The sequence below is a fragment of the Bombus vosnesenskii genome, unplaced genomic scaffold (genome assembly GCF_011952255.1).
Source record: "Bombus vosnesenskii isolate JDL3184/JDL3185 unplaced genomic scaffold, Bvos_JDL3184-5_v1.1 scf7180000013266, whole genome shotgun sequence".
Classification (NCBI taxonomy): domain Eukaryota; kingdom Metazoa; phylum Arthropoda; class Insecta; order Hymenoptera; family Apidae; genus Bombus; species Bombus vosnesenskii.
In genome coordinates this window covers 54,602-72,870 of record NW_022882926.1, presented here as the reverse complement: position 1 = coordinate 72,870, position 18,269 = coordinate 54,602, and the positions used below count along the sequence as shown (strand labels likewise).

Here is an 18,269-nt window from a genome sequence, read left to right as displayed (position 1 = left end):
TTCTTGACGTCATCAGCCCAACTATGATGGCGACAAGTACTTACTTCCCTTCCTAATTTTCCTATCATAAAATAAAATCAAAAAATCATTTCACTGATGGTTTCACTATTTCCCAATTATAATTAATAAGTATGATATATTTTAATAATATTTGTATATTTCATAAATGATTATTTCTTTTGTAAATGTATAACACCATATTTCACACAAATGGAAAATTTAAATAATTAAAAATAAAAAAGATGACCGTTTAACATTCTTTCTTTAATACAATTTTCATTAAAACCTAATATATTTTTAAATAACATTGAAACATCTTTGGAATAATAATACTTTTATGTATGTTCTTTTTGTAACACTTCCATTATGAGTAATTTATGTTATGATTATACTTATTTTTAGAAAATACAGGACTGATATAATAACAGCAATGTATTTACATACAAATAATTTTTTAATCAATTTAATTACAATTGCACATAAAACAGTGTATATTTACAATATAAAATACAGCTGTATGGTGTTCCTAATTGTAAGTCTCAATTGAGTATCCACTGAGCTGTTCAAAATTATATTCATAATAATTCTTCAACATTATAAAAAATAAGATTTTAGATTCATATTAGAATTTCTACTCATACAGACTATATTCTTAGAAATCTTATTTCTAAATATTTTCTAAAAATATTATTTATATTCGACATAAAGCAGCTAATTTTCGTACGGTGTTTAAATCTCGAACAAGCATTTGAACCGTTTGTTTAGTTCGGGGCTCAACATCTAAGGTAGATGTATCTTCAGGATCCATAGCTTCTAAAGCTAAAAAAAGATTTGTATTTGACTTTCTTTCCAATCTATAAAATACGTTGACAAAATTTACCAACCACAAACTTCTGCCTCGATAAATGTTAATTTTGCATCTATATGATGTTGAAAATGTTCTATGTGTTCTAATAATCGCATTCGACATTCTCCTGGGTCAATTGGCGCTTCTGGTTGTGGTATGAAAGGTTGCAACGGTGCTGATATTTCATGTTCATTTAGTTCTTCATGCATGTGATTCGCTGATATAGTTGTCGGTGATACGTTATTCTCGTATATATCTGATTGATTGGTTAACAAATCTATATCAAAAATATTATTTTTTTGTTATAAATAAAGATATATTTTTATTTATCTCTGTTTTATTTGTTTTCTTTTTCTACCTGTATCTGTTTTCACCTCTGAAGGTAATGAGTTTGTATATTTTCCTTCTGAAGTATCATTTTTCGTAAGTGCATCGAGAAGAATATTACTTTTAGTTTGATGTATAATATCTTCCTTTTTGCCGTTAATTTTAGATTCATCTGGAGTTATATTATCTTCTTCTAATATCTTCATTAATTCTGAATCTGAGGCTATCGACTTTTCATCATGATCATCTCTTAAACTGAACTTTGCTTCCGTTTTTACTTCAGTTCGATGAAAACCTTCACTTGGAATATCTGTACATTCTTTTCCTACTTTCATAATCTCCATGATTGGTACTGGTGTAACATTTGGTTTTGGTACTTCAACTTTTTCCCAATTTTTGGCCCACAGATATAGCTTTGGATGATCTTTCTTTCTATCACACAAATTTTATTATTAATAATCATTTTCTATATTTTCCAATTTAATTATAGTTATGTAATACTTACTGAGCTACATTGATTTTTACTCTTAAACTGTATAAAACTTGCTGAATGTGTAAAAGAGCAGCAACTAGATCATAAGAACGTTTTAACATAGCTGTTCTTTGATTAACTCGATGCTGATTTTTTGTTCGGCTAGATAATGTTGGTAGCTTCCCTTCCTTTATCCAATCTTGATCATGAAAATATTTTTTGGATAATCGTTGCCGATATGGATTCCGACAAATAAAACAAACATATTTCTCAGGTACATCCCTCTCCTTTTCTATTGCATTGCAGTGACCATGTTGCCAACACAAACAAAGGTCGCATTGAATCATTAAACCATCTTCTTCCATAAATCCACAAGTGCAATTTATTATTTCTTCCCTACGAAGCTGCTCCACTTTCACCATTTCACCATTGATCATCATCATAACTCCTTCATTCTCTACAAAAGTACAATTGCTAAGTCACCATAAATAGATAATTATCATTTATGGTTAAAGATACAATTCATGCTTAAATATATGCTTAAACTAAAAGAAACTATGAAATAAATATCAAAATATGAGAAATAAAAATACTCTATACATCGAAACATTTTATAACTCAAACCTAAGATCAATATAAATTTAACATAAAATAAAGAAAAACATTGAAAAAATAAACAATATACCTTCCCCATCATTAGTATCTTTTTTACCAATATTCCCTTTCAAAGGATCATCCTTTTCAACACGCGAATCGTTTAGTTGACCTAAAGAAAAATAAAATAATAAAGCAGTAAAATACCGTCTTTATTACATGGAAATAAACCAATGTTAATAGCAAAATTAAAAAGTAGGATTCAATATAAAATTATTCGTATTGAAAATTGCATATCAAAGTAAAAAGCAACTTACTACTTTGGCTATTTTCATCTGATTTTGAATCTGATTTTCTGCGACTATACCTATACGTGGGTGTCGGTCCTGCTCCTTCTATATCCATAGTACTATCATCTAAATCACCATACTCATCCGGAAATTCTAGAATGCCCATTAAAAAATAACATTTTATATTTTTAATTTATTAGAATGATTAAATTATAATGACTAAGTTATTACCATGTCGCCTTTTACTTCTGTTTAATGCATCAGAACTATATTCTGATAATTGTCGTTTCCTTTGACCTTTTATTTTGTCGAGATGAATAGCTTCATCTAAAGACTTTGATCTATCAATTCGCTGTGCTTCTGAAGACATGGCTGGTCTTACCGGAAGAAGTGTCTTAATGCCACTTTGCGTTTTTTCTTCCCTAATTTTCATATCAAATAGTGTTCCTGGTGACATTGCACACGTATCTTCCTGTTTTTGTTCAATTTCATCATCCATATCTAAACTATGACTAGAACTTGGAGACATTCTATCCATTTTAATATCGTCTGTTTGCACATCATTGGATTTTTCCATTTGGTCTACTTCATCCTCTGTTTCTACTGTTGTTGGTACAATTGCTGTTGGCGATATAGGTTGAAGAGTATTTGTTACAGAAGATGATGAAACATACAATGATTTATCTTGAATAAATTTTCTCTTCCCAAATTTATTGCACTTTTCTAACAAATTATTTGACTTTTTTGGAATAATATCTTCAACAGATTCCCCAATTGTTCTTGCATAAGCTAAATCTGCAACATTTGGCGTAGATCCCAAAAATTTCGAATATTCTGGATGATAATGTTTTATATGCATTTGTAGAAGATTTTCCTTCCTAAATGTTTTACTACACCCTTGTTTCGGACATTTATAAGCACTGTCCTCCATTTCTACTCGAAGTCCACCAATAAAAACAGCTGTCAACAAATAAACAAAGAATTATTTTTCTAACAACACATTAAACAAAGTTTATATACTACTTATTTACACACTTATTTATAAAAATATATTTAGTCTAATTTGGTTAATTAATAATACGTAATATATATAAATAATATTATCTACTAATACTTACAATAAATTACTCCTAATATAGGTAAGCATAAAAAAGTAAACTCAATAAAATATGAAAAATATAAAAATGAAACAAAGAAATGGAATCTTACCACCATCTTTAATAGATGTACTTGATGTAGATAATAATGTTGTAACTGGTGTACTTGGGGGAACAGGTAAAGAATTCTCAGTTATTGGTGTTGCCTTTGTTTTAGGCAATAAAGTCTTAATCTTTTTTGGAGTATCCACAACGATATCTTGTTTTACTTTTTGACTTTGATTTTTCTTTTTTCGATGAATGCAAAAATCAAATTTTTCTGGATCAAAGTCGAATTGCCCCTGATTTTCCATAAATGCCCTAATATCATTTTTTGATCTAAATTTTTTTCCACTTGATTTATGAAGAAATAAGACATCCCATTTTCCAGCTGATGTACCAGCTTTTCTTTGAGTAAAATGTTTTTGCCATCCAGGTGGTAATCTTCTGTCTGCAACTATTATTGATCGACGTGGTCCTTTAAGAAACAAACATATTACACGTTCATATCATTTTTACACATATACATAAATGATAATAATGTAGAATAAGAATAGTGAGTGTAAATTTCCATTTCTTTTGACATACCATCATTTCCATCCACTATATAAGATTCAGTTCCCTGAGGTTCTCCATCAATCCATTCGGGACCCACATCTTCTACTTGATCTATTTCACTCTTAGATACTTCCTTTTTACTTTTTTTAGGATAAGCTTTCATTTTAGATACATTGGTGTCAAACCCACGTAATAAATCTGTGCCTGGATCATAGCAAGGCCCAAATAAAGTTCCATCTAAATCAATTTTATTTTCCGAAAAGCATTCTACATTTTCATTAACTATAATTCCTTCCTTTTTTATTAATTTATCTGTTTCATTTTTTGAACGTCTTCTATAATGTGTATGAAATAACTCCATCACTGTATGCTTTCTTTTCTTATCTCTTCTTTCTTGCTTGCTTCCTATATATTCTTCAGTTTGACTAGTTTGCTGTTACAAATAATACAATGAAATTTCACTTTCTTCATCTTCTTTACTATTATTGAATACATACATTTTACAAGTTTTAAAACAATTTTCAAGGAAACAAAGGATAGAAAATAAATTATCTATTTTAATGTCAATTTTATTCTGTAATAATATAAATTCTTTAATTGCGAAATTTAGTTCAAAGGAAAAAAAGGAAACAATTCATGTCATATAAAATTTTTAATTTATGATAATAACATCGTATATTATTTATGTAATAACTGTTGAACTCATATATAACATATTTATAAAATTATTTTATATTTTTCTCATTGACTTTAAGGAAGTTGTGCATGATTATAAAAATATATTTTCAACAATTATCACTGTTTTTTAATGTTTGGACGAATAAAGCAAATTTAAAACTCAATTTACTGTACATTCTGTTACTAATAATGACAAGAAAATAAGTAATTATAGCTGATTGAATTTTACATTAACGATAATATAACATAACCTTACTACAAACACTGTACCTTTGTGACTGTTGTAGCGATTTTTGTCATTTTTGACGATTTAATTGTCTTTGTATATCCATCATCAAACAGTACATCATATCTATCTGTAAAAATAATCTTAAATTAAAAAAGTACCATTTCTCGAATTAGAAGGATGTCCTATCACGAAACGTCAAACTAACAATATACGTAATTCTCATACGTAGTTAAGGTTAGATCACTTACCGTTTCCTAAGACGGCATTTACTTTAGCTGGATATTTTCTACCATCAGCCCACGTAGCAAGTATCCTTTCTCCCATTGAAAAATCTTTCATTTTTGTTTCCCTAAGAGATTCAAATTTATTTATTACCATATTTGGAAAAAATATGGTTAATTATTATGACAAATAGATTCAAATGATAGATTAATTTCTTATACAAACAGTAACTTTGTTTAACAATATTTAAACACTGTGCAAAAAATAAATAAGGATCTAATGTAAATATAGATTACTTTATATTTTTAAGTCTGTATGACTGTTAATAACATTTTTTTTACTACATTCATTTGAGAAAGAAAAAGAGAGAGGGGCGGAGGGAACAAGAGAAAAGAAAAAACACTAATGCATTGTAATTATAATTCTTAAAAGTTATTGTGAACGACAGTTTATATAATGTTAAAATGTATTCTGAAAAAGAATCTGTTTTAAATATCCCAGCTTCTATGAATATGACTTATGAAATGATATCTAAATATAAAATAAGGAGCTTGAAGTATTTAAAATATGTGTATATACAACTGTGCACACACATTTTGGAAAAATAAAAATAATAAGTCCGTTTTATTAAATCACAAAAATTTCTTTTCCATTTTTTAGGTAATAGGATGATGTAGAATACCTATAGTTTAAAATTATGAAAATTATTAAAATTATAGATTTAGCTGAAAAGATAAAAGAAAAATGGAGAAAATTTATTATTGGTAACGTAAAAAATAAAATAATTTAATAACATTTCTCATCACTGCATAAAAAATACTATAGATTATACAAATTCTTTTCACCTAGCTAATAATTATACAATATCCACTTACTGAGATGGTAGATTCCAGGTTTGTTCGCTTTAAAAAAGAATAGGTCTATGAGTAATGCAGAATATAATTTATATAATAAATCAAGGCAAAAATTATTCACGTAAACATATTTTTATTTTCTGTATCTATTAATTCAAATAATTTTGTGGTAGATTCATTGGAATATCTTTACTTACTTTGATTGTGTTTGCAATACACGTAATCTTGAACTATCCATTGGTATCCATTCATCAAACCTTGAACTCCACTTGTCAAAACGTATCAATACTTCTCGTTCATCCCAATCAGTTTCAACTACTTTTGCTGAATACCTACAATATAACATCAAATAAATAAAATGCTTCATCAATATTTATTACAATAAACATAATTATATAATTGCCACTAACTGTTCTATAAATATTTACCATTTTTCATTGAAATCTTTTGCTTCCAATTTGGCTCCAGGAAAAAATTTTAGTCCACCTCGATTAAAAATTTTTGGTTTTAATTCTTCTGGTTTATCAAATATTTTTTCATCTTCGACTTCCATACTTTTCAGTTCCTCTTTAATGGCCAAATCTTTTTGTATATGTTTTATTGCTATATCAGATTCAACAATGCCTAATTGCACTGCCATAGTATTCACTTCTATTTCTGAATTTTTATTTATCTCTTGTTGCACAGTACATACATTTTCTTGTTTCACACTACAGGTCCTATATCCATTATCAAGTAATTCTGTTGAATCTAGTAAATTGAAGGAATTAACTGATGGTTCTGGTCGAGAAGAACATGTTTCTCCACAATTATTAGACTTTAATGTTTTGAGACCAGAATTCAGTGAAGAGGTAGATTGTTCTAAGTTCAGAATTTCAGAATTAATAAGATCTAAATCTTCCTGTGCATAAGAAGTTGATGATTTTACAGACATAATTACAGGATCTGCAAAAAGAATTAATATATAAGTTTAAAGTTTCAAGAGATATTTTTCAAAAACGATACTCTATTCTACAATAATTTTAAAATATTCTTAGATGATATACATTAATAAACATCTTTTATAAATAAAATATTTAAATGACACTAAAATACTTCTTATTACATATATTTGTTTATAAAATTGTATGATATTACTATTAAAAACTATTTTTAATAATTTACTATCACAAAGATATATAAATATGAAACAAAATATACAGAATAATAGATAACAGTATTAGTATTAAAAACTAATGATATACTGTATGAGAAGCATAACTGAACTAATAACAACATATTTTTTCAATAGGAATCAGATCAAAACTTTCAGTCAGTTACTTAAAAACAGAAAATTGTTAAACGCTTCATTAATTTCATATTGTGATAATACATGTATCTAAAATTACAATCATGTTGAAAATCTTAACGTCTTTTTTAATTAACTATATATTTTCAATAACTATGAGATATATTTTCGATGCCTCTATCTATTCTTTTTTATGAATTTCATATGAAATGCAGTAATTTGATTAAATTCTATCAAATATACTTTCATATAATGCACATAAATGCACATTTTAAAAGTTCATTAACCATACTTGCACTCAATGTTTTATATCTTCATTCATTAAGGGCGGGGTAAGGTTAATTCGTACAAAAAAAGGCATGTTTTTTCTGACGATACAGTTAAAATTTCTTTTTTAAAACCAATAGTACATTAAAGTATGACATTCGAAGAATATTGTATAAAATTTTCACGGAGAAATATTAAAAAATACGGCAATGGCAGCAATTATTCGGACGTGTCTCGGAAAAAAGTATAATTGCGGTGCCCCTCAGAACTTGGTGCTGGATCATCAGAAATCAAAAAGTTAAAGTTCATTCGTTAGGTAACAGTTTTCCCCAGGTAACGCTGCGAAGGTTTTTTCGAAATTTCAATTTTTCACTTTTTTGGAACACTTTGAAGGGAAAAACGCGATTTTGTGCGAAAATTTGCGGCTAATTTGTTATTTTAAAATAAAAATAATTAACAAATTTGAAAAAACTCTACAGCGTTACCTCGCAAATTATGTACAGAAATAGTCTTCAAAATTTCAAAAGGATCGGTGCAGTAGTTTTGAAGTAATTGGGGGCACCGACTTTGAAAACGTGAGTTGTGGGGAAAACGCTTTAAAGTTTTGAACACTAAAAAATCTAGTATAAAACGTTCATAAGCGAATTTTATCGGCTTACCTCTTCACGAGCGTAGCAATTGTTGAAAAGACTAATAAAAAATCAATTATCCTATAATATTTTTCACGATCCTTCGTAACTTGATCTTCAACGGTTATTTTTATTTTTTTAGTTGACGCGTTACTTGTTGAAGTGCCTTCGTATTTACGTTTAAGCGGAGATACAATTTTTCTAGGTCGATATAATCCCGAACCAGTTGATTGTCTATCAGATCTAGTAACTTTTTTAGGCATTTTAGTAATAATTTAACACAAAACTTAATGAAAATGGAATATTTACTCCTACACTAAATTTTTTACCCTACACTGACAAAATATACAGTACAGGTATAAGGAGGTTTGTACTTAAGTCGTTAAGTACTATAAATAGATCTGGGGGTAAGATTAGGTATTATATAGAGAAAAAAATTGTCTGCGAAGTAACAATAGCACGCTCGGGTCGGGTAGGTAATATCATCCGACATGTATAAAAATACTCGTAACTTCGTCAATTTTACTTCAATCAACTTGAAATTTTGACGCAATATTCTTAAGATGTTATGCATTCAATTAAAAAAATGAAAAAAATGCAAAAAAAGATTTTAAAACCTTATCCCCCCCCCAAAGTTTTCATTCATCCTTCTACTACAGGTAGCCCAATCAATGTTGAATAGCTGATTGCCTTGAAGAATATTTTTCAAAAATCTAATAGATTGATACATAGTTATGTAAAAAACAAATAATTTTATCAAGCGTAATGTACAAAATAATTATACTTTATAGTTTGTTATTTTTACTTGATTTAATTATAACTAGTAATAACAGTAATAACAGTAGTTCTTCAACTATAATGAAAGAATCACCATTTTAATTTTTATCATCATATAAATATATATAAATAAGAGTAATATCAAAATGTTCAAAAATATTTTGTTCATGTGCAATTTTTCTATTGATAGTGATTTATATTAATAGAAGATAATATTTATAAGATGTGATCATTAGTTCAATTATGCTCTTTATTATATATAGTAAATAATACCACAATACAACATAAAACTTATTAATTATATTATTACTTATGAATAAAACAAAGGTTTTCATGATCTTTAAACCAATATAATGTCCTCTAAAATGACAAATTTTCACATAGATTTAGAAATTACAAACAACTATATAGATAGACTATAAATATGTTTATAAAAAGAAAACTTTAGGTTTACATTTATTAAATCTTTCTTTGTTCAAAGAATCATAATATATTAAACAAAATATGAAACCATAATGTACTAAACATATTATAATACAGTATATAGACATAAATAATAAAAAGCTGTTTATTTTATATACAATTATTTAAACATGAGAAGAAATGGTAAAAAAGAATTTTCACAAAAATATTTGGACATTTTACAAATTTAAATTATAAAATTGAAATAATTATTTTTTGTATAAAGGTTTAATATTTGATTGAATAATCCTTATGTTCAATAATGTGTTTTGTGAATGATCAATTTCAGATTTATTGCTATTGTACACTGAAGCTTGTTTTCTCTATTTACTGCATTGTAAACTGAGATTTCTTTTCTCTGTTTAGTGTATTGATTACTCATCCATGTCTAAAGTTTTGTACTACAGGTAGGTGAGAAGATTACAAGGGATAGCATAAGGACAAGAGCAGTACTGATCTCTATTATCCTCTGTCATGCTTTGTCTTATTGTCTTATTGCCATATTTGTATATGTGATACCTTTGTCCAATAATACTTATCTTTATGACTCTATTGGGTCTATCAAAAATAACCAAACAGATCTGCATTCCTTTGCTTATCTATCTTCTCATCTGCACAGTACATTCTGTTTCTTATTATTAGACTGTGAATTTTCATGCATTTATAGGAAATTTAATAGTACAAAAATACACAGAATACACATAATATGGAAAAATATGGAAAATATTGAAAGTATAATACTTGTTATAATGTTTAATGAATATCTACAGTGAGATTAATCTGCTTACGATTATACTCTATAAAAATTAAAAATTTCTAACATTGTCCTTATTTCAATATAAAAATGTATCTCATATATGTAAGAAATATGTATCTTGCGCATTCTTCACTTAAAAATATGTTTTAATTACATATTCAAAAAAATAATAGGCATATCCTATAAATAAATTGCATTCTTTGTTCATAGCCGTTCTTTACCTCGTTTGTCCTAATAAAATCCTTTGTTTTAACTCAACATTGTCTAGTACATTACATTAAATTAGTTGTAATGTCCAATTGAATTACTTCTAACATTTAAATAATATTAATAACTCAAATATTCATATGAAATTTTTAACATAAATTGTCCTGTACGTGAAGGTATGTATAAGCTAGTATGTAATCTGTCTATTACATTCCACATATGACTCAGTAAACATTGTATTGATTCTAAATTAAATTACATAGCATACTACATCATTTCAATAGATAATAACTGAGTATTGTAATAACAAATAAAAATATTTCCTTCTATTCTATGCATTTATTATTTTTACAATATATATATTTATTTATTCATTTATTTTATTTATTTAATTGTATATTGAATAAAGGAAGAAATTTAGGAATAAATTAAATATATTTAATAATGTATGAAAAAAGAATGAAAGAATGAAAGAAGAATAACAAAATGAAACTGACTAAAAAAAGATATTAAGAGAAAGAAAAATAATAACTTGGACACGTGTAAATTAAAGCTTTTAGATATACAATTCTTTTATTTGGCAATATTTCACAAGAAAGTAATATTAAAATCCTAGTATAGTAAATAACAAATGATACACACCTGGATGATTGTCATAGTCTGCAAAAACCGACGGAACGCTGCCCTTACGTAGAAGTAATTTATGTCCTTTAGCAGCTTCGTAGTCGGCTCGTTTGAAGTGTCTATGACAAACAACCTGACCTGGTGAAGGTTTAAAGCTCGCTTCGAATCCACCACTAGTCAACCATCTGTTTCTTAAATTAATATCTTTTGGAAATTTATGAAGCGGTAACCCTTTAGCACGCGCATCTTGCACATCGGCCTCACAGCTACGCACGCAACATTTGCGCGCCATTCTCATTGTTCTCACAAGCGATATCCTTTTAACATGCGACGCTACACGTCGTCGCTTCATTTACGTACTACATAGCAACGTAACACAAAAGAACATTGCCCGGGATATCCGTAAAAGTAAAATTTAAACGTGAGAGAACTAGTCGTGTACCAACCACTTTGACACGCACCCTTCTAACTGAAAATATTTCAACTTACGTTCACAAAAACACTGAACTAGCTCAATTGCGTATATGATCCACTAATCGATCTGCACTTTTCGAAGAACATCGAGTATATATGCACTACTTATTAAACAAACTTATCAATATGTGGCGCCCTCTTCTATTTACATGAATATCCGCATTAATGTGAAATAATATTAATTGGTTAAAAGTTTGAACTCTTATATTTATTTAAAATAAAATACCCTGTCTCTAAGAAATTTCAAATAAGTTTTATCGTTATTAAAATCATTGGAATATTAATACTAGATAAAAAGGTTGTTTTAATAAAGTATGTTAATACCTCCACCATCATATTTCTATGAAAATTTTATATTATAATAATATGAAAAATAATAATAATATAATGAAAAAAAATAGTAATATTAGATGTATAAGATAAATAGTAATATTGGATGTATAAGATAAATAAAAAAATACATCTCAAATATATCTTAAATGCGTTGGAATATACTTTGTATTATATCACCAGGTTAACCAATAGAATTACGTCCGCTCTCTAGTTGTATTGAAAATGCTGCCCAAAGATAAGTCACGTGATTTCCCTTCAACGCATTTCTCTTTCCTTTTAGCTGGATTAAGTGGAAGCCGGGTGCTTGTTCTCTTTTATTGAGCTAAGGCTAAATCAGCGACTTGCACCGTTTTATCATCCCATCCAGTTTAACTATATATTATAGAAGCAATAAACATGAATTCCAAAGCTGAACTTGCTTGCATTTATTCAACATTGATACTTGTTGATGACGACGTTGCTGTAACTGTAAGTACCAGTCATACATGTGATTTCTTAATATCATGAATAAACTGAATGTTTATGCAATTTTATATTTTTATAAACATGATTAAAGAAATAGATTCAAAATATAAATTTGTTTCATCTACTAAATATTATAATAAGTGCTCTACTTTGGATATTTTATGTATTATTGCTATTATTTATCACTGTTTGAGGCTTTAAGCAGATAGTACAATAATTGGTTACAAATGTGCACGTGCAATACAATTCTGATTGCTTTCTAAATTATTACATATATCTATGTTGCTATTGTATTAATATAACATTTTCTATCATATGTACTAAATACTATAATATAATACTATAATATATTTGTTGGGTATTTTATATATTTTTACATGTTATATGCATTTTCTAGATTTTTAGAAGTTTAAATTTCCCAAAACTGCATAAGCATCAACAATGCAATTCGACAATTTTATTTTATTATTTGTAGTACCAAAATACAAAAGTATAATAAATATATAAGAACAAAGTATATTTAATACTAATATTTAAAATCTTTGTTTATTGCTCAGGGGGAAAAGATTCAAACAATTTTAAAAGCTGCCGCTGTTGATGTGGAATCTTATTGGCCCGGACTTTTTGCCAAGGCTTTAGAAGGAGTCAATATAAAAGAACTGATAACAAAGATTGGATCAGGAGTTGGAAGTGCACCAGCAGGTTTTAAAAATAGGATTTTTAATAATATACCATATACCATTTCTACCTTATACATAATATAAAATATGGCATACTTAATTAATTTTACTATTTTATATATACTAAGTACTGCATATGTTTCATACAATATACATTTGTTGGTAATGGAAAAAACGTGAATTATACCGCTTTATTTTAGGCGTTTCCAAATTTTTTATCTATTTACATTTTGATAGTATTTAACTAATAATCTAAAAATATCAGTTTCAAATTTAGGAAATCATGGAATCGAAAGTTATGTCTATAAAAATAGGCATTGGATAGCTTATTTTGATGCCATATTGATTTCATTTAACAAGTCGGATCACTGACTGTAAACAGATACACATAATGATTACTTTAGTAGGTAAATTTGATTGGATTGTACAAATACTACATTGAAAGTTAGTTGAGGTATAATATGTAGAATTGATTTAAAAGATATTTTGATGTCTGAGTAAGTGCATTAACGAAAGATTGAAAAGATTAAAAAATCAAATCTTAATATATGAAATAGAATATATGTATGAAATACAACTTAACTTCAATTTAGTCTCTATTGAAAAACATAAAACACTGAATGTGAGCCTAGATATTCTTGCATAAACGTGTGCTATTTGTATTTTAGTTAAGAATGTTGTTGTATATCTTTCACCAACTATAGCTATATCACTATCAAAATTTTTTATCGAAAATTATAAATATACATGAAATAAGTTTAATCTTCCCAGATATGATAAACTTACATATGTATATATTAGTATCATTCACAGAAGTACAAATCCTCTACATCCACCATACTACATAAATTTATGTAGAGCGGTCAGCAAAAGAGGAAAAAGAAATAGTATTAGAAAATTGTGAATCATATTTAGAAATGTGATTGATATTTCTATACAACAACACTATAGATCAACATTTTCTTTCATAACTATGAACTTGCATTTTCAAACAATGAGATTATTTTCTTATTATCTTTTAAAGCTCCCACAGCAGCCGCTGCACCTGCTAGTACAGAAAGTGCACCTAAGGAAGAAAAGAAGAAAGAAGAACCTGAAGAACAAGAATCTGACGATGATATGGGCTTTGGTATGTAATATATTTATAACTAATATAATATCAATATTCCAGTTAAATATTAATACTCAATGATTATTATTATGTATTAGCTACTGATATTATATATGATGACATGAAAAAAATGAGAATATTATTTTTTAATTACGGTACATTATAGGGAACAGAACTTGTTTTAATAAATATCTTTTTTTTTTACAGGATTATTTGACTAAATTTAAGGATCGCAATGTATTGGTCCATTACCTAATTTGTACAGTTATATTGTACAATAAATAAAATATTTTGAAATTAAATCATCTAGTGATATACACTTCATTCATTGAAAGATCCACTTCATTTATTTTCATCCTACTCACGATTATATTTTATATATTTCTTTTAATGATTATAAAATGTTTAAATTATATATTATAATTTTTTTACCCCACATCTTAGAGATTTTTCTATTTTTATAAGAATCACATTTCGTTTATACCGTTTACTATTAATTTTTGTACATTTTGGTAATGTAAACAAAGTTCCATATTACAAACTATTCAATGCACATCTTCCTTTGCTTTTATGAGAATTTAATCTTTATAAATAATTAACTTTTTATGTAAAATGGTTGTTTTTAATTGTCTGAAAATTATGTACAAAGTATATATAAAATCCTATGTTGGAATTTTCTAAATAAAATATCTAAAGAAGACATTGATATTGTTTAAAATTTATTCTATGAAATGTATTGCTTTTCTATATTTAATTTATTTGAAAATCGATGTTAAAATGAATGAGCTATCCGAGTACTAGAAATTAATATCACATTTCATTTAAGAAAGACAAGGTAATCATTTCTTCTAATAGTGACCTCAGAAAAAATTGTTGCACACTAAAAGCCCAGTCACATGAATGTTAATTCGACAAATATTGTAGTGGATGTCGTAGCGTAGCCTAACTTTGGGACGAATATATATATATGTATATGTATTCTTGGTTAAAATCCTGCATCTAATGAACATGCTGTGATACCTCAAAGAAAAAAGTGTAAAAACATTTTAAAAAATATGGCGAATTTGAAAATCGTAAAATTTTTAGAAGTTTCCAACAAAAGGTATAAACCTAATATTATAGGACTAATAACAAGAAATGTACATGATGTAACTACAAAATCTGCTAAAAAGGTTACCCATACTGGTCAGGTAAAATAATATTGATAAAAATATATTTATATCGTTACAACTTTCCACGATACATAATATTTATTTTAATAAATATCGTTTATTTTGTAATAGATATATGATGAGGATGATTATCGTAATGTACGATTTATAAATAGACCAAAGGAGGTTAATGATAATTGGGCCATTAAATTAATAGCGGAAGTTCCTGCTACACCAGTGAAAGATAAAATTGTGGCGTGTGATGGGGGAGGTGGACCTTTAGGACACCCAAAAGTTTACATTAATTTGGTACAAGTTATATGTATTTACAACGTAAGTAGATACATTCTTTAATTTTATTTACAATATATAATTCTATTTTAGGATAAACCTGGTAATCATACTTGTGGATATTGTGGTTTACGCTTTTATAAAGAACATCATTAAACAAATAGGACAAATACATGTAGTCAAATTATATATTATATATGTATTTTAATGTATATTTAATGTTAGAAATATATATATAAAAAACAAATAGTCTTTTATTTATCTATTTTAAACTTTTTAGTATAAAATGATATTGTTTACTAAACATCAATTTCACTTTGGCAAATTTTTATAAGGCTGTTTTCTGACTGCTCATGCTTAATGGTATTGCTTGTAATTCAGTTTTCATGCAAAGGAATTCACCACAAACGCACATTATGCTTAAAGATATAATGTTTAAACACCACCAACTAAAAGTTGATGGAAAACTTGCATTGTATATCCAACAGCATAATAAATGTATTAAGTGTGCTGTACAGGCAAAATCCATACACTGTTTTGTCCTTTGTACTAACCACCACAGTGCGATTGCTCCAATTAATGCATTTAAGATAAAAATAATTATTATAAACTGTCCAGCAAAATCTCTAACGTGTATTTGTTTATAATGGAAAACATAATCTAATGATTTTGTGGATCCTAAGTATGATGCAACAATCCAAATCCATAATCCAAGACAGAAGTACATCACAGTCTGGACTGCAATTATTTGAGATATTATAAGGAACGGATCCCACATTGTTTTACGGAATTGTCCAGAAATATTATTCATTGTTTATCTTTGAGATATTAATTTTGTCTAAGGCAATCCTATGCTGTATGTTTTATACTTTATCATATTAAAGTTTCTTTTGATCTAAAACAAAAAGTAGAATTTTTAATTTACAGGAAGATGAACATATATTATAATTATCAATAAATTTATGATTTATGTTATAAATTATAAAAAAGATATAGAGGAATAAAAATCATTATATAATTTTTAAATCACATAAGAAACCAACTCTGTTTAATTTACAGCGGTTCATTAAATTTGTTTAATACTTTGTAGTATAATTTAATTTAAAGCAAAAGGGTTTACTTCGATTATTTCACAAACATATACAATTATATTGATTCGTTATATGATTATACAATGTATTATTTATGTTTGATATAAATTTATATAATAAAATATCACTCACATAAATTTAAATAATAAAATATTTATGGTACAATTATGACAATTCAGACGTTTAAATTAATACAAATGGTTATCTACTACGTGAAAATGATGCTTTTCCCTGATACATACGTGTATACATAAAATACTTATTTATTTATTTATTTGTATATACAACTCAATCAGACAATATGACAGATTCAAAAGATCTAATTCCACTGGATTTTATATATTGGTATAACATAAAAATTGTGACACTGTATTTTAATAACTGTAATTAATAAACTTGCTTCACATCAAAATGATTACCTTTTTCAAATTCTGTCATTTCATGAGATTTTCTTATAATGAATCTAGTATACATATATGTACTTAATATATAAATAGGGATGAACAGACATTTGGCGGCAATTTTAAATCTATCATTCAAAAGCATTTATATTTATTTGTATTGTGTTCATTGTAAAGGTAAAATAAATATGTACTCAATCAAATTTAGAATTTTTTAATTTTTATTCAATTTAAAATGTTTAAATTTGCACTATATTTATTATATAAAATTTTGATTACATGATATTATATTATTATATTATTAGGGAATCATTATTAAAATTATTATTATCATTAATATCTTTACAAATATAGAAATTGTCTATATTTAAATTACATTAATTTGTCAAATAATAAATTTAATTTCGTTTTATATGAGTTACTACAAAAGTTGAATTTACATGTATGATCTACATATATCTTGCATTCTATTCATATATCCCGTTTTTAAATCGTATAAATAAAATATTTTCAAGGACAAAACTAATATACAATCTATATTCTTAAATATATAATTTTAATAATAATGTCAACTATGGTCATTATAATAATGATAAACACAAGTTTAAATATTATTATATTACCCTACAAATGTTAATAAACATGTATTTATATGACTATATCTGACTTAAATTTTTGTCCTAGATGATGCCTAAATGTATGCGATATTTCTTATATTGTAAATGCCAATCTATTTATTGTATATTTACAGACATAATACAGGGATGGCACGGATGGATGAAACGTGGATGAATTAAAAATACAATATGATGAATATAGCAGTATGTGTCTAAATGCAGCATACTTATGTACAATCTGATTATATATTTTAATTTGAGAATATATGCATATACCACGATCATATATGTAAATAGGTCCCGACACTCGCTAGGGAAAACCGTCGCAAAATTGAGTCGTGTCTAATCGTGAAAAATCAGTATGGAAGATCAACAAAGTTTGCGTTCTTGCGAGACAGACAGAGATGAATAAATTGTCTCTGTCTCTTACTGAGGCA

General features: G+C 26.9%; 4 protein-coding genes across 13 annotated transcripts; 2 read left to right on the top strand and 2 right to left on the bottom strand.

Moving 5' to 3' along the window:
- Positions 1-685: 685 nt before the first annotated feature.
- LOC117243495 (PHD finger protein 20) lies at positions 686-11,781 on the bottom strand. Of its 8 annotated transcripts, none has more exons than XM_033511032.1 (16): positions 11,237-11,780; positions 6,636-7,152; positions 6,405-6,539; positions 6,229-6,255; positions 5,380-5,480; positions 5,173-5,258; positions 4,255-4,657; positions 3,740-4,144; positions 3,649-3,660; positions 2,762-3,490; positions 2,558-2,683; positions 2,332-2,412; positions 1,680-2,103; positions 1,206-1,606; positions 885-1,124; positions 686-819 (listed from the first exon to the last, which is right to left on the bottom strand). In XM_033511032.1, exons 1-16 carry the CDS (start codon positions 11,568-11,570, stop codon positions 692-694), a joined length of 4,149 nt encoding a protein of 1,382 aa, XP_033366923.1. In that variant the 5' UTR covers positions 11,571-11,780; the 3' UTR covers positions 686-691. The 8 variants fall into 8 exon arrangements, with proteins under 8 accessions (XP_033366923.1, XP_033366925.1, XP_033366930.1 ...); XM_033511034.1 differs by having other exon boundaries at positions 885-1,103; positions 11,237-11,779; XM_033511039.1 differs by lacking the exon at positions 11,237-11,780 and adding an exon at positions 7,764-7,818.
- Positions 11,782-12,250: 469 nt separating this feature from the next.
- LOC117243586 (60S acidic ribosomal protein P1) lies at positions 12,251-14,583 on the top strand. Its single transcript, XM_033511226.1, has 4 exons — positions 12,251-12,493; positions 13,048-13,192; positions 14,195-14,299; positions 14,489-14,583. The coding sequence occupies exons 1-4, from the start codon at positions 12,422-12,424 to the stop codon at positions 14,500-14,502; spliced, it is 336 nt and encodes a 111-aa protein (XP_033367117.1). The 5' UTR covers positions 12,251-12,421; the 3' UTR covers positions 14,503-14,583.
- Positions 14,584-15,221: 638 nt separating this feature from the next.
- Positions 15,222-15,970, top strand: LOC117243585 (NADH dehydrogenase [ubiquinone] iron-sulfur protein 6, mitochondrial). Its single transcript, XM_033511225.1, has 3 exons — positions 15,222-15,471; positions 15,565-15,741; positions 15,817-15,970. The coding sequence occupies exons 1-3, from the start codon at positions 15,337-15,339 to the stop codon at positions 15,877-15,879; spliced, it is 375 nt and encodes a 124-aa protein (XP_033367116.1). The 5' UTR covers positions 15,222-15,336; the 3' UTR covers positions 15,880-15,970.
- Positions 15,958-17,364, bottom strand: LOC117243584 (protein SYS1 homolog). 3 transcript variants are annotated; one of them, XM_033511224.1, is made up of 2 exons: positions 17,234-17,364; positions 15,958-16,618 (listed from the first exon to the last, which is right to left on the bottom strand). In XM_033511224.1, exon 2 carries the CDS (start codon positions 16,532-16,534, stop codon positions 16,052-16,054), a length of 483 nt encoding a protein of 160 aa, XP_033367115.1. In that variant the 5' UTR covers positions 16,535-16,618; positions 17,234-17,364; the 3' UTR covers positions 15,958-16,051. The 3 variants fall into 3 exon arrangements, with proteins under 3 accessions (XP_033367115.1, XP_033367114.1, XP_033367113.1); XM_033511223.1 differs by having other exon boundaries at positions 16,947-17,296; XM_033511222.1 differs by having other exon boundaries at positions 17,057-17,296.
- Positions 17,365-18,269: the final 905 nt, after the last annotated feature.